The sequence below is a fragment of the Thunnus albacares genome, chromosome 2, assembly GCF_914725855.1.
Source record: "Thunnus albacares chromosome 2, fThuAlb1.1, whole genome shotgun sequence".
NCBI lineage: Eukaryota > Metazoa > Chordata > Actinopteri > Scombriformes > Scombridae > Thunnus > Thunnus albacares.
In genome coordinates, this window is record NC_058107.1 from 13,203,330 (window position 1) to 13,219,186 (window position 15,857).

Genomic DNA, 15,857 nt, shown 5'->3' on the forward strand with positions numbered 1-15,857 from the left:
AACAGATAGCTAAAAGAAATTGATAAATGGTTAAAATAGATTGCTAGAAGTGGTGGATAAATGATTGTAATAGCTGATTGTAATAAATAATACTGTCATATTTTAATGTTTTAGATTGTTCTTAATGTGTGTAAATGAATTGTACATGTGTAGTTGTTTGCAAACGTGCTTGTCCTAAATTGCACCTCGAGGGACAAATGAAGTATTTTGAATTGAATTGAAAAGTTAGCTTAAAGTAATGAATAATGGCTCAAACTTGTAAAAGTAATGCATAAATGGTTGAAACATCCAGGTTCAGCCACTACAAGTGGTAGTAGTATGAATGCAAACTTAACCAAACCAACCTAAATATCCACAGTTCAATTGTATGTAAAAATGTTGAAACATCCATTATCATATTGACGGCTGACAACAAAGGTTGGGAACCACTGGTTTAGATGGAGAGAAGTATATTTTGATCCCTCTGAGAAAACAGAAACAAAGGTTGGGGGTACAACTTAATATAAGTGAGGTTTTTACTAAAATGTTGTCCTCAAAATGTAGTACACAAGTCCACAACAAGTACAAACAACATTAAATTTATGTAGACAGAGCGTTCTTTAATCTGTTCTTAAATGATCAAAAAAAAAAAAAAAAAAAAAAAAAAGAACTAGCACATTTATTTTAGCTGATATTGCCATCTAGTGGTGACACTAATGCATTTGGTCAATCATAATTTGTGCCGGACTTCAGATAATTTTCTTCGCTTCATCTTATGGAAATATTTCCAAATGTCCAAACTAACAAGATGCACCCATGCCAAAATGACCCAGATGGCAGCTTGCTTCCAAAAGGAGGCAGCCTCAGGTCAGAGATGGAAGCTCACACAAACACACAAAATCACTGCCAGCGCCTCTGCTCTGTGTACTGAGGATTAATCAGCCATATAGGGGCCCTGATGGAGGGGGAGCGGAGCGTATAGAGAACATGGCTGGCCCTACTCTATCAATCAGACACCTCTCCTTCTACCCAATCCAAATTGACCTGCTGATGCACTGGCCACGTCCAAGCTCAGTGTGGAAATAAATCACATTGAATCAGAAGTGGGTACCTGTCAGCTCCACTGAATGCACCATCCCTCCCTCTGCTTGCCCCAGATGGAAAGATGTGTTTGTCTGCGTGGCTCACTGCCTCACACACAGCAGATTGAACAGATGACTGCACCGCACATGAGGACAATTATGAGAAGAGCTTGTTTTCCATGTATGATGGTCTTCGCCTGGGTCAGCTTTCTATTGATTTTTATACAGATAAAGGATAAAGGAGTTACTCATTTTAATGTTATAATGCATTCTCCAGTCCTTTAGGATTAGCATTGGCTTGTTCACAGCTGTGATAGCCTTCTACAGCTGGACAGAGGAGGTTAAGGACAGAGGTGAAGTGAAAGTTTTGTGGTAAAAGTGTTACTTCCTCTCCTTGAATGAAAATGAATATACTTACATTTGTCTTGCTGACACTGGTGCAGAGTTGTCGATACGTCCCTGCATCAGCGCTGACAAGACAAATTCCCTGACACTCATTGTGCTTGATGAATACAGCGATTTGGAGTCTTATTCTCATTAGAAATATAACCATAACACTATGCTCGTGATGGTGTAGCATGCCTCCCCTCATCCTTCAGCTGTCCCCGTATTCCCCCGGTTGTAAAGCCTGTCCCAGTGGCTCTTGGCTCCGGGAAGTTTCACAACATGAGCAATGGTGTGAGGGAAGATAATGTGAGGAGGGCTGGCTTTAAATCTCAGCTCTGCTCATCTCCTCTCATCCTCCGGTTCACCTACGCGGCCCGGCTGACAGATGACACAGTGTGCGGTCCAGGCTGCATCTCTGTTCTTGGGTCATCCATTGCTCCTAGAGTGATAAGTGGCTCTGTCCTGGTGTGGCTCATCCTGCTGCATACACAGTCAATCACAAGCCAGAGCCACAGTACAACAGAAGCCTGTGGAGGACAGCAGAGCAATAACAAAACCTGAGGTGACATCTGTATCACCTGAAATGACAAAGGAATTTTCCACTGTAGGTCCAATAAAGGACTAGTTGTACTACTTCTCCTGCCACCACCATAACTGTTAATTGACTACTGCCATTTTGTAGATCTGTTCAACAGCATGATAAGTAATGAGAACATAGAAAGAGATAAATGTTATGAGGATGTCATCAGACATGTTTGCTCAGGTGTTTCAACTCAGCACTTAAGAATACCCACTGTTTAATGATGGAAACTGGCAACCATTAATGTTAAGCAATCAAGAAGATGGTTTGTAGTAGTTCACATGTATTGCTGCAACCCACTGTGTTTTCATGCAACTGACTTGGCAAAACACAGGTAATGTTCTTACGATTTTGCTTCAGAGCTGCTAGTTCCCACTTTTGAGACAAAACTCAAAGGATACCATCATTCCTCATGGTTAATGCTAAAATGTGAGCATTAATCAGTTAAAACTATGGGGAGAGATGTTTTGTGATGTTTTGTGACCAAAAAAGTTTTTTTCACCCAAAATAGAAAAGAATATATACTGTTTTTTTCTCTCCTACCTGTAGTGGTATGTAGCCATTCACATAGTTTTTGAGGTTTTGAGATTTCCTTCACCAGCTCAATACAATGGAGGTGAATGGGTTGTTATTTGTGGTGCTCAAAGCAATGAAATATAATTAAACAAAATGAAAGTAGCCTAATAGTTCTACATTTGTATTCACTGTCTTGCCAAGAGTAAGAAGAGAAGATTCATACCACTCTCAAATGCAGTATTTATCTTCTCAGCTAAGTGCAAGAAAGTAAAACAGTTTCTCAAAATATCAAGCTGTTACTTTAACAGCAACATCTTCACTGCTCCTTTCACTCCTCTCCGTGAAACACACTGTGGAACGTTTCATAGGGACTATTCATTGTCAGAAATTGTAGTTCCAGAGTAGATTTTTTTTTAAAATTGCACTTTAAATGTATTGGGACATTGGCAAAAAAATACAGAGACTAACATCTCAAAACCTGTTCAAATCAAACCCAAACTATCTGCATGGTTAGATACCACTTTTTAAAATTTGGCTGAACTGACTCTTCAAGAGTCCAAACATCAATGTCCAACTAGACACAGACACTGAACCATGGACACAGATACACACTGTGAAGTTAAATTGATAGAGCGTGGCAATAACACTGCCAGGACTGTGGCTTTGATTCCCTCTGGGATTACCATTACTAGAGACATGTGCACTCCTGGCACTTTAAGATGCTCAGAATAAAAATGTGCTCTAAGGCACAATCCCCAGAGACACATACACACACACACACACACACACACACACACACACACACACACACACACACACACACACACACACACACATACACACACACATACACACACACACAAGCACACACACACACACGTATGCTTCACAGGAGATAAATGAAAAGAAAATGAATGCAGTCCAGAACTGAATTCATTTTACATCCCACTGCAAACTCAACAAGCAGTGAGGTGCAGCACCGTAGCACTAGATGGCAGCACAACTGCACTGTTGCACCACTTCCTGATTGAATATTTAGACATTCACACATTTCCCCTGATCACTTGTATGACATAATATGATTACATACGTTGTCATATCTGTCCGTTCACCTGTGCTGTTAGATTGACATGTTGCCTGCCTGGAAACTCCTCATGTGCGCACCATCATCCCCAGTAAGAAAAAAAAATCTAATAACATGGCTGGCTAACTGCTCAGCCTGCATGTCATGCTGTTGTGAGCTTGCTTGAAAGAAATATACATAAATTAAAGTTGAGCTCTGACATCCACTCATTGGCCTTTTCCTAAACCACTCTCTGGAGATGGAAAAAAAAAAGTCTGACTTCTGGAAGAGAATATTCCTGTTAATCCTCTGGACCTGATCGCAGTTCGCCAGGTAATTCCTGGAACTTGGCACTCTATCAGTGAAAGGGAAATTGGGCTTAAGATGTGGAGCCTCTCTGGTCTTGCAAAGTGTCTTTAAGAATGCTGAGGGGGAAGACTTGGAAGTTTGATGTTTACAGTCTACACTACTTACTGCTTAGGCTGCGGTTTCTGCTCATGTGCAGAAATTTCACCTCAACTGAAACACATACTTTCTGTAAAAGTTTCAGCTTTAATCAAGGAGTAGTAAGTAACAACAGACAACAAATTGCACCCATACCATGCATAATCATGCATACATAATCAGGCTTAAGGAATTATCTGCATCCAAGACTCCAAGAATCCAGAGACCACATCCAAATAGAGATCATGGGTTGTCCATATTGTGGTTGTGAATGCATCGTCTGGTGTTGTTGTATACATACTAATCTGTATCTGGAATGCCTGCCTGTCATGATTCATTCCATCATGGCTGACTGTGTTCCCCAGAGCGTGAGAGAGAAGCTTATCATCTGTCTCTTCATTTCATGCCCTGTAGCAGACAGTCTTCAGCGATGGAACAAACTCTGAATGTAGCCACCATTGACACACCTTTATTGCCACACAGGAGACATATAGGGGAAGCGGCAGGCACATATTTAATCATCATATTCAAAAGGAGTTTCAGGTGTGATATTCTCAAATTTTAACCTTTCCGCTGCAGCATTTTCAGGATAAGGTGAGCTGGCTACAACTTTAAAATGTGCTGTAAGCTGAGATAACCTATCCAATATCGGTAACTAATGAGGCAGAAAGAGGAGCCGGTGCAGGCAGACGCTATCATTTCAGCTCCATACGTTTTCTTGTGCAAGATAAGCTTTGTCAGAGGTCAGATACTGTGTGATAGTTTGACCAATTTCCAGCACTATTTCCGGCAATGGCTGTCGATTTGATGGCAGCTTGGATTGCCAGCCGTGGTGAATGAGCATCTGCAGTGCTTTTGGCTCACAGGGGAAATCTGTTTTGGGCTGCCTGGAGTTGGACTGCCAAGCACTTTTACTCCCGGTGAGAAGATTGCTCTCATGTTTTATTGAACGTTGCCCCCGGCACCTCTCATCCTTGACAATCTGATTCCACCAAGGTCCACCTCATGACCTTAATGTTCAACCAATGGGGTGTTGCAATTCACTCACAATGACCCCTCCATCAACCTCATCAGCCTCATAGGTCCTTTGGGTAGCATTTATGGGCCACTCTCAAAGTAGATTAATATCTTTGCTGCCTGCCTGTATTGTACTTAACTGTCCTTGCACTTAAATAACCTGTCATCTTTGCCCTTTAGTTCACTCGCCCGATTACAGACAAGGCTAGACATCACTTTATCATCTATTCTTGGTTCTCTTTCACTATTAAAGTGCGCAGCCAACAACTTCCTCATACTGAGTATGTACATATCCTTTTGGCAAACATATTAAATTGGGTCAAGGCCTCTCAGCTTGCCAGCAGCTGAAATAAGAGTCTGTCTAGTCTCCTTGTCTGACCTCTAGAGCTGTCACCCAAACTGCATTGTAGTGGAGATTTAATCCACCATAGTTGTCATAGAGCCAGTGATGCTTTCATAAAAAACAAACCCAGTCCTCTATTATTCATTTTACCTCTTAACCTCTACACAGTTTCAACAAAAAAGGAAACATAGAGGGGAGAAGGAGCTATTCCTTTAACCCCCCCCCCCCCCCAAATGGGAAACTTCTCTTTGAAGGATTACTGTATGTTAATATAGAAATAAATGATAAATGAATGAGAAAAATGGGAGGATAATAATGAGTATTCTATGAAGCATCTATACTTAATTGAGGCCTGGATACTGCATCACTGATTTTATTTCCTCTAAACCTCCTTAAGATAACTAAACAGGAGATTAATGAGAATATTAATAAAATATGAGGAGCAACAAATGACGTTGTAGGAGAAAAACTATTTGATAATTGCCTGAAATGTATTCTTTTCTTCTATTGACTTTAAAAGGAAACACATCTCCAGATGTCAAGATCTTATTGTCACTATTGGTAACATATTTCTAGGATAATTGTCAAGATGGCAGCCTCCAGTAAGAATTATTTGTCTCACAGAAACATCAAAGCTTCCTCATTAGGCAAAAAAGAAAATGTGAGAGGGAAGAAATGTTTGCATCTTTTATACGGCAACCAAACATGTGGTTTTCACCCAGTCAGATTCCATCTGGTTTGTGCTTTTTCAGACAGCTGCAAGGAGACACGTAGAGGTGACATCAGATTTTTTTTTTTGTCTTCAGAAATGTTTTGCCTCGGCTGAATGATCCTCAAGATCTTACATTTTTCACAGAAGTGTCATTACAGGAGGGGAAACAGAATGAAAACTTACTTAGAAAGTTGGATGATTTCTCTGAGTGAAAACATTTCTCCTATGCAGTGGTTCTGAAGAGCATTTGACTTCAAGAGACAGTTTTTGAACTTGATTAATAGTATTTACGTGAGATATCTTCTTGGATTGCTTAAGGATTTCAAGAGAGGCAACGTAGGCATATGCCAAAACTCTCAGTCACACGCATCTCAGATTGGATAGTGTAATTTTTTTACTCAAGAGATTACTCAGTTTCACTCAAAATGCAAACGATCCTCAGTTGCCCCATGCATTTTTGTCATTTGTCAAGACATGTAAACATCAATTCAATCCTCAATCAAGTATGTGCTCCAATTTTCATGTAAAGTGGCTGTTGTTGCTGTGTTAACAGTTGTGTGCAAGCATACACTACAGTGTGCATTGGCTATGCAGAGGGCTGCAGAGCCCAGGCCTGCCTGCCTTGGTGTGTCTGATTTCTCTGTTGTGGTGGTGGGATTACTCTGGGGATTAGCAGGATACTGGCAGCACCCATCGATGGGACAGAGATGACAGTTCCCATCATGTAGTCTCCCGCTTCAACCCCTCACTACTCTCCGGTCTTAAAGCGGCACAAACAGCAGATTACATGAGTACAACAGCAGGGGAAGAAGTCACACATCACACAGTGGAGATTAGGCTGAACAAACTCTTCTTCGGCTGCCTGGGGGTATTCAGCCCAAACATGGAGAGCTGTTTCTCATGGCCCAGTTTGGGCTGGATTAGGAAGCTGTAGACAGCATTTCTCTGTACAAGAAATTGGAATAAACAACCATTGGTATGCTATTCAAATAAAGAATTGAGCTAAAAAAAATAAGTTTGCAGTTGCAAGCATCACTATTTAAACTCTTGCTTGTAAGAATGCTAGCAGGACTTTCATCTCTAGTTGCATGGCTAACACTTCTTGAAATGATCCCAGTGCACACTCAGAACCTCTACAGCCTGTAAATCATCTATCACAGGCAGCTTATGGTCAGAATCACCTGTATACTCAGTCATAATGACTGTTTGCAGCTAGCTCCTGGTGACATTGGTGCAGAGCTAACCTGTGTGCCTCTAGGACCCTGGGGAATAATAAGACTTGGTGTATTTTAGCCATCTGAGTTTTTGTTTGTTCAGGTCTCTGCTTTATACCTTTCAAGTTTTACAGACTCGCTATTAATGTTTGGAGAGCAGCTTGTGTGGGAGTGCAGTGGATGCTGTACAGGCATGTAATAGAAAAAGCCTCCAGTCGCCTCCCTCCTATTAAGGACACAGAAACCATTTTCTCTTGTCATTTAATAGGTAGAAGCTTCCAGCAAATATCAAAGATTTGCCTATCACTGTTTTATCCACTGAAGAACATAATGGAAAACTGTGCCTCAGTCTTATAAGCAGAGGGCTCGTTATTCATTGCAGTTTGAACAATGTACACTCTTTGAAGGTTTATCGGGTGGGAAAGTACAGATCGAGCCTGCTGCAGGTGGGAGCATCCCTAACTGTAATTGCATGTAGCTGACATGGTTTTAAGAAGACTGTGTTTGATCTGCAGCTTTAGTGGGCGTAGTCTGACTTGTCAAGTATCGTTCCTATTCTTATTCGCATTGCAGTTTTATGTGCAGTTTGTCCCAGTGTGCGATCATAGCTACCACCATGCACAAAATGCACAAGGCCTTCCACCTCATCTGCACTTTATTATCAAGCACTTCCTCTCTGAAATGTCCCCATCGATGAGCACAGTTTGCTCTTAAGTCCTGTTTATTCTGGACAATTACCTGCAGAACAGTAGAAAAGCACTTTTCTGCATTCAGAAAAATAATAAATAGTAAAAATCAACGTGATGCCAGGGTTCTTATGAGTTAATTAAACACCTTCAGCAGATTTGAATATTTGAGCCATATTTGTAGAGGTGTTGATGTTGTGTTATTTATTCAGTGAGAAATGATAACACTTGCTAACTCAAAATAACTGTCAGTTCAGTTAAACAATCAGTTAAATAAAAAAACTTGAAACTTGCTGTGAACACAACTTTGAGGCTAGTTAGGGCCAAGATAGCTTCATGATTCATTTACGAGATCAGACCAAATCCATGCTTCACAGCAAACACTAGCACAGTGTTGACTTTTAACACTCTCAGAGTTAAATTGCAAGTTAGTCTTCAATAGGAGATATTTATTTTTAGGTGTACTAAACTCTTTCCCTGAGACATTAAGATTCATTATAATAATAATATAATAATAAGGCATTCTTTCTAAAGCATTTATAGATGTGACTAATGGCTTTATTTATGGTAAATAAATAATTTACTAATGCTTTATATATTAGTAATAAACTACTAAATAAACTACTGGATTGTGTTTATTTAGTTCTTATTCCATCAGTTTGATCACTTCCTTTCTGGAAAAGTGGTGCAGACCATCAGAAACCAAAACCCATCCATAAAAAAAAACTTATCAACATTTACAACTGCAGACTTGATGGCTTATTTAAAAGGGAAACATCATAATCTTTTTATCATTGACTGCAGACATGATTGTAAAGTGGAAAATGAGGAACTCATGAGACTACCAACTTGACTGCATTGTCACCAAGTAGAAACACATGGCACCCATGTTATTACTTAATAAAATGGAACATTTTATAGTGAATACTAACACACACTGCAGAACAACAGGAACTCATATACGACCAGCAGAGACAGTGAAAGACATACAAGAGCATGCACATGCAGGTAAGTCAACACTTATACACACATAAATACCTGCAACTCCATTACATTCAACCTTCAATGGTTAGTAACAATGCTATTGTAAAGATATGTAAATTTTAGTGCACTCTCTTTTTTGAGTTTGCAATGAAAATGAGAATGGGAACATTAGAGTGTTGTGTGTGGCTAAATGCACCTCAGCAGAAGCTACCTCTATCTGTCAAACAGAAGGATGATGTACATTGGAAACACATTCCCTTTCCTTGTGGCACTCACATCTATCACCAGTTTATGGCCACTCTCCCCACTCTAGCACATCTCTGCTGTGACATCTATCTATGTCAGCATCCCAACTTGCATATCCGGAGGCCTGTGTTGTTTCTCTGTCCTTTAAGTGTTCATCACATATTCTTGACAGGTTTCACCATATGTTTGCTCTGCGTCTGTGAGCTACTCTGGGTGCTTCTTATAAGGAATTGATGGAGGAAGGTCACAAATTTTAGGCTTTTTTTATTTTTTAGACAGCGTAATGTCATGTTAAATGATGGGTGAATGCATGACACTGGTGACTAGTGATTCACCTTATGTGCTACATCAGCTGACTAAAAAGGCTGTTTCCTTACAAGAGCACACCTGTGATATTTTGATAAAGATTCGTTTGAGAGATTACTCAACCATTCAGCTGTCAATTCCTTGAGTCAAACCTGTCTGATTTACATAGCAGAGGAAAAAATGTGGTTATGTTTACTTTCGCTATTACGTCCTTATGAATATCATGAAATATTTGTGCTTGTATGCATGTTTTACAAGTATTCATGTCCTCCTTATACACTCGCAAATTCTATGTTTGTGAGTATGTATGAATATGCATGCATGTGTGTGAATACTGACTGATTTATGGCTCTATGTGCACTACTATAACAACTTCAGCACCAGTTTTGGGGGGTAAATCCTCTCAGCCTTTCTTAATACGTAGCGTTGCTGGCAGTTCTTCTGTGTGTGAGGAGCAGGTAAATAGGAAAGGATCTAAATTATCCTACGGCAGAACTACAGCATACTGAAGCAACCACAACACACAGATGCTGTTGCTGCTGCTGTTTATCACAATGCTGCAGTGCCAGGGAGGAGCTCAAGTAAGCTGACAGTGTGAGCTAGTGGCAACTTCCTCGTTCCTTGTGATTACGTGAGGTTTGGTCTATGTGTTGATATATGTTGGTTAATCCTCTTTATTAGTCAATGAAGCCCAATTTACCACTACAAGTCTTCCAACAAGTTATTTTGTTGGAGTGAAAGGAGTCAATATCTTCCATCTACTATTGAGTTGTGAATATTAACACATGACTCTGTTTCTGGAGAATATGAGGCTTTTTTTTTTTTACCCTTTTCCCCCCACACACGCAAGTACAGACTTTACAAAAGTGTTAGCATCCCTTTCACGCAGCACCTGCGCAGAAAACTATCATGCATGAATTTCAATTCCACTCTTCTGTTCATCAGGTTAATAAAATGAGCTAAAATGAGTTGAAAACCTGAAAATTTCTGATGCAACTGGCTGCAAGCAACAATAGTCACTCACCTTTGCTTTACTGACATGTAAACTCCTCTTAACCATCAGAGGGCACTAAAAATCCACCTGATGCTCTCAACTATTCAGAGCCCACTGGAATCTAAATATCACTGTAACTAAAACAGATTTATTGTTTTGACAGGCAACATGCAAAACACTTAATGTTCGCAGGTTTGGTAATACTAATTCCACTTTAATCAATCTCTAAATTTTGAATGAACTGTTCTAATGAGGTACGTGTGATGCAATAATGTCCTAATTAGTCTGAATTTCCCTGGTTGAATTTAAACTGTGATTATTACAGTACAAGCATTGCACCATCCAAGGTCTGACAATGTTGCAATACATTGACTCTTTGTGCAGAATATTATCCATAAATATTCCATAATTTTTGGTGAGGAATAATAAACTTATACATTATGTATTTGTCTGCTTATATTTTCTCTGACACTAATAAAAAAAGTTATTAAAATCAATAAGGAATACATTTCTGAATAGAAAATTAATACCATCACAAGAGGAAAATTATCAGTTTGAAAAAAAAAGTGTTCTACTTTTAGAATCTTTTTAATTCAAGACATCATCCTCATGATATTTGCATTTGTTTGATCCTTCTTTCAATGGTCCATTCCAACATTTCCACACCACAAAGACACGTGAGAAGATAAAACTGAGAAGTGGCTTTTTTCTATGTCAATATACAGTGAAGTCCCACATTAACAGATTAAGTGATCAAAAATCAGTAGACACTAAAAACGTGATATGAACGTGATTGATAATTTCTTCTGACATCAAACCAACGCAGGGTTAATCCTACAGTACCAGCTGCGTACTGGACGTGGCTTCCTGAGCGGATGAACAGTGACAGATGATGAGTTTAGTGCCCTGAGGATTGCGCACAAGACAGTCAGTGATCTGCTAACAGCCGTTTAACACCGCAGATTCCCAGCAGCGGTGGCAGACTGGGTCACTCACTCAATCTGGAGGACTTGTTGAGATAATTCCCTTAGAGGGGTAATATTGATCTAAACTGAACTCTCTCCGTCGCGTATTTTTGAGCTCAAGATTCCCACATCTTCTAACCGCACACAAAGTCTTCAGGAGAGACATCTCCAGGCTTGTTACGCACAACTTTTACGCACAACCGTGGACCTGCCGATGAACAGATATCGATGCGCTGTCCTGGTCACCTGCAACACGGACTACACTCCAACTTGTACCCCAACAGGTGTGATTATGTTAAGTGTGCGAACTGCAGAAATGGATGAAACGATCCGCTCCATACTCTGCTGAAACAAGAGCAAACCACGGACACTGGGAACTTGCCTGGAACAACGAGCCGCACCGGGTGCCAACATGAGCCTTTACTGCCAGAGCTGGAGGATCTTACAGATAATATTTGTTACAATTATAGCAGTTCTCACACAAGGTAAGTAGCCTTGGAGTAATGGGTTGGTTGTTTTGATGTATTTGAAATTAAGAATGCCAGTCAGAGACCAGCTTACAGCGTGCAAAAGTGCAATGAATTAACTTAAAGCCTCACTGTCAGCGTTTGAGTATACATACAGTGTCTCCAGTGTATTTAATGATAACAGTTGGAAACAAACTAGCAATTAGAATTAACTGCATGTCCATTTCGTGCACATGCTACTGAAGGAAGGTGGGTCTTCTCTCAGCAATGCCATGCCAGCAGTAAAACAGCCATCTCTACAAGTCTGAATAATAGATAAATGTCCTCATTTGTGCCACAAACTTACATCTTGCTCCACAGTGATACAGCATCCCAGTGAGCCTAACATGAGCATATGTGTCTTTCTTGTGGCAAAGGGGTGTAACAGCAACGAGTGGGATATTAAACATTTAGGAAGAAATTGGTGAAGAGTGAAAGACTTGATGGGTTTATATTACAACTTGAGCCATGCTTTAATGCTTAGCACTTTGCTTTTCTCTGGGAAGTATTACTTTCCTCTATAGATGTCTGCCAGAAAGCTGGGGCACCCCATTTCCGCACACAGTAAAGCAAACAAGAAACAGGCAATCTAAATTTTCAACTTTGATAATGAAAAAGAAAAAAATCACACCACAAAGGCATTTATTGTAAAGCCTATAATTGCCTCATAGGCGGCTATTTCCAGGGAATGCAATCTGGCTGATATATTCGGATAAGAAGATGACAAAAAATGGAGAAATTGTGATAAAACAGATTTTTTTAAAGCAGCTTTTAGAGTCTCATTGGACATAGCAATCCCTACCAATCACTGCACAAGCTTAAGCTTCTCTCAGTCTCTCCCCCCTCTCACTCTCTCTCCTTATCTTCTCCACCCTCTCGCTATACCCAGACCCTCAGAGCATTACAGGCTATATGATCAGTACTACATCATCTCTGTATGTTTGTATAAAGCACTTCCTATAGCAGATGGGGGTATAATGCTGTCAAGTAAACTTTGACTACACAAGGAGATTTTACTGATAAGAACTCTTGTGGTCTAACTTTTTATCCTGGAAAGTGTTTATAACCAGGCCTATTTTGCAGTTTGGCAGCACATAAGTCACTGTCATGACTATACAGTACATGGCACAACAATAAATCAGTGAAATTGTTTTGATCTCGGAGCATATATACACTGCCAGATAAAAGTTTTTGAACTATTGTTTTAGCAGTTATGGTTAAATGTCATGCATTGTTCTCGTGGTAATTAGCCTAAAATTAGTATTAAAAAAAGTACACATTTAAAATTGGTATAAGGGAAGACATTTTTGTGAGTTTTCATTTAATTGGAACTACAATATTCCAATTAGGCACCCGTGACAGACAATATTGGATCCAAGTTTTTCCCATTTTCTAGGTGCCCTTTGATAATTACTCAAAGATATATAAAAAAACAACCTTTTGCCACTTTTTTCAAAATCCTGAGCATACCAACATCTTGTCTTTCCATTGTTGAGAGCTGTTGATTACCTCCCAAGATGACTGTTCAGTGTCTAAGTGTCCCACAAAAGACTCAAATCTTTGCATTAAAGGACCTATTCATCAGCAAGCTGTCAGATCTAATGGGGCTCTTTACTGTTACTGTTCCTGTCCAATCATCTACTAAAGATAGATGATTGGAAAGGTCAGCCAGCCATGAGATAAAAACACACAGAAAATGTCTCCCACAGGTGCTTAATTAGCGTTATTAGCATCTGGGCAATTGCCAACACTTTCTAATTGTGGCAGTGACCCATATGCTACACGTGCGACCAAAAATGTTTCCATATACATTTGTTCAAAAACATTTGACAGCATAAAAGAGATTGTTTGAGATACAGTAATCTTTCAATTGCTGATTAAAATGCAGACATTCATTGTCGTGTTCTGTGATGCTATTGGGAGTCAACTCACTTCTGCAAGCTGTTTTGCACATATGGTAAAAGTCATTACTGCACATCAGAATTCACAGTGGTTACTCAAGCTTTGTGCATTTTAATAGAATAATACAAAGATTGATTGCAATTGAAATATTGCTAAAAGACAAGCAGACTGAAAAGAAGTAATCTTACATGCCTATGAAAATAATTTAATACAGGGCTTTAGGACAAACTGCAGGGCAAAATATAGTTTTATATCTAGATATAGCAATGTTATTTGTATTAAAACTGGTGATGGAGAACATTATTTTCAAATTAATCTGTAAGATTTAAAGGTATACTATGCAGGATTTTCCTAAAAAAACAATGTATAGACTCATACAAAAATAATCCCTCTCAATCATCACTTATGTGTCACTAGAAGTACGTGACAGTGTGTTTATCTATTTTCTTATTTTGCTGTGTTCAGGGTGCTTCTGGGCATCAACCTTTGGGCAGTGGGTGTGTAGCCCTCAGCCAATAACAGTGTGCAGGTTTGAGGTCGAGACTTGTAGCGTAGCAACCAGGTTACATCCCTGTCTCTGTCTCTCTCCTCTGCTCCGCTCTGCCCTCTGTCTCTGTGTCTTGGATGTATAAAGAGCTGGAGGTCTGTGTGTCTGCTCGACTGAGGGCGGGGCTCAGCTACACACACGCAGAGCAGAGAGGCCACAGTGGACAGGATGAAGCTCTGCATTCACACAAAATCCAGCAATGTGGCATCTTCTCGCAGAGTTGTGCGGAGGTGTAGGTGTGTTTATTTATGCTTTAGAATGTAACCACTGTGAAACAATCAGAAAATAACATTTTACTTATCTGATTCATAGTTTTGTTCTCATCAGCGCCGCTCATTCTCTTTATTCACTCGCTATTCACTCTCTCTCTTGCTCGGGGTGGAGGGCCCAACTTAAAATGCTGTGTGTTTACAAACACCAACCGACAAATCCTGCATAGTACAACTTTAAGCTCTGTAAGTAAACATACTTACATACACCATAGAGCAGATCTCAGTTACAGAACTATACTTCAAAGTGCCACGATGACTTTCTATTTTCGTTTTACTGCCAGACAGCAAAGCTATTACTGGACTGTATTTGTTTCATACAAGTGGCCAAACTAAAAACACAGCATGACTGAGGGATAATGCACACACCAGAAGCTCTATTTCAAAAAGTCACACATCCATTTTGGAAAGGAGATCCCGACCTGAAATTAATTTTCTGCTGTTGTGGTTGCTCAAATTCAGTTTTAGTTTAAAATGGTATGTTAAAAAAAAAACAAACCAGCAACTCTTGAATCTAATTTCATACAGAGAGCATTTTAATTTGTAAACAAAGAGGGATCAACAAAGATTTAATCAACAACACATGTTTTAAGCCTGGCGTAAAGGGAATATTCAGGTTTTTTTAAAGCACACACGAAAAAAAGAATAAAGCAACAATGCCAGGCATCGAACTTGTTAAGTCTACAGGAGAGCAGTCCTGAAGATGTGGCTTTTAAAGGCGGTTGTAACATCTGCATGGCAACACTGATGCTTTCTGACTCAGCCAAGGAGGAAGAGAAGCTCAGGGTCTTCAAAAGAAGTGATTTGAGAGGCTGGAACAGCTGGTGCAGCGGATTTGCTCTCATGTTTATCAGTTGAAGGCAGGACTCTTATCATGATGAGAGGACCACAGAAGTACAGTAGAGTTTTTCCTACATTGGTTACTTGTTAAATATTCATAATATTGGCAAAGAGGGATTCTACGTTATATTGCTAGCCTGTCATGTATCAGAAACAAACAAGGCCTGCTACTATATTCACAACACACAAATCTGCTGTGTGCTCTGTATGACTAATGTAATGGTTTTCTTTGGCTTTCATGAAAAAGAAAGCATGTAAAATAGTGGGAAGAGCAC

The 15,857-nt window shown here is 39.7% G+C and overlaps 1 protein-coding gene across 1 annotated transcript in view; it reads left to right on the forward strand.

Moving 5' to 3' along the window:
• Window positions 1-787: 787 nt before the first annotated feature.
• The window catches only part of LOC122969764 (transmembrane protein 132D), a 40,658-nt gene continuing 25,588 nt past the window's right edge, over window positions 788-15,857 (forward strand). The window contains exons 1-3 of the mRNA XM_044335739.1: window positions 788-846; window positions 1,661-1,913; window positions 11,874-12,003. Coding sequence (XP_044191674.1) covers window positions 788-846; window positions 1,661-1,913; window positions 11,874-12,003 — 442 coding nt within the window. The remainder of the gene's footprint in view (window positions 847-1,660; window positions 1,914-11,873; window positions 12,004-15,857) is intronic.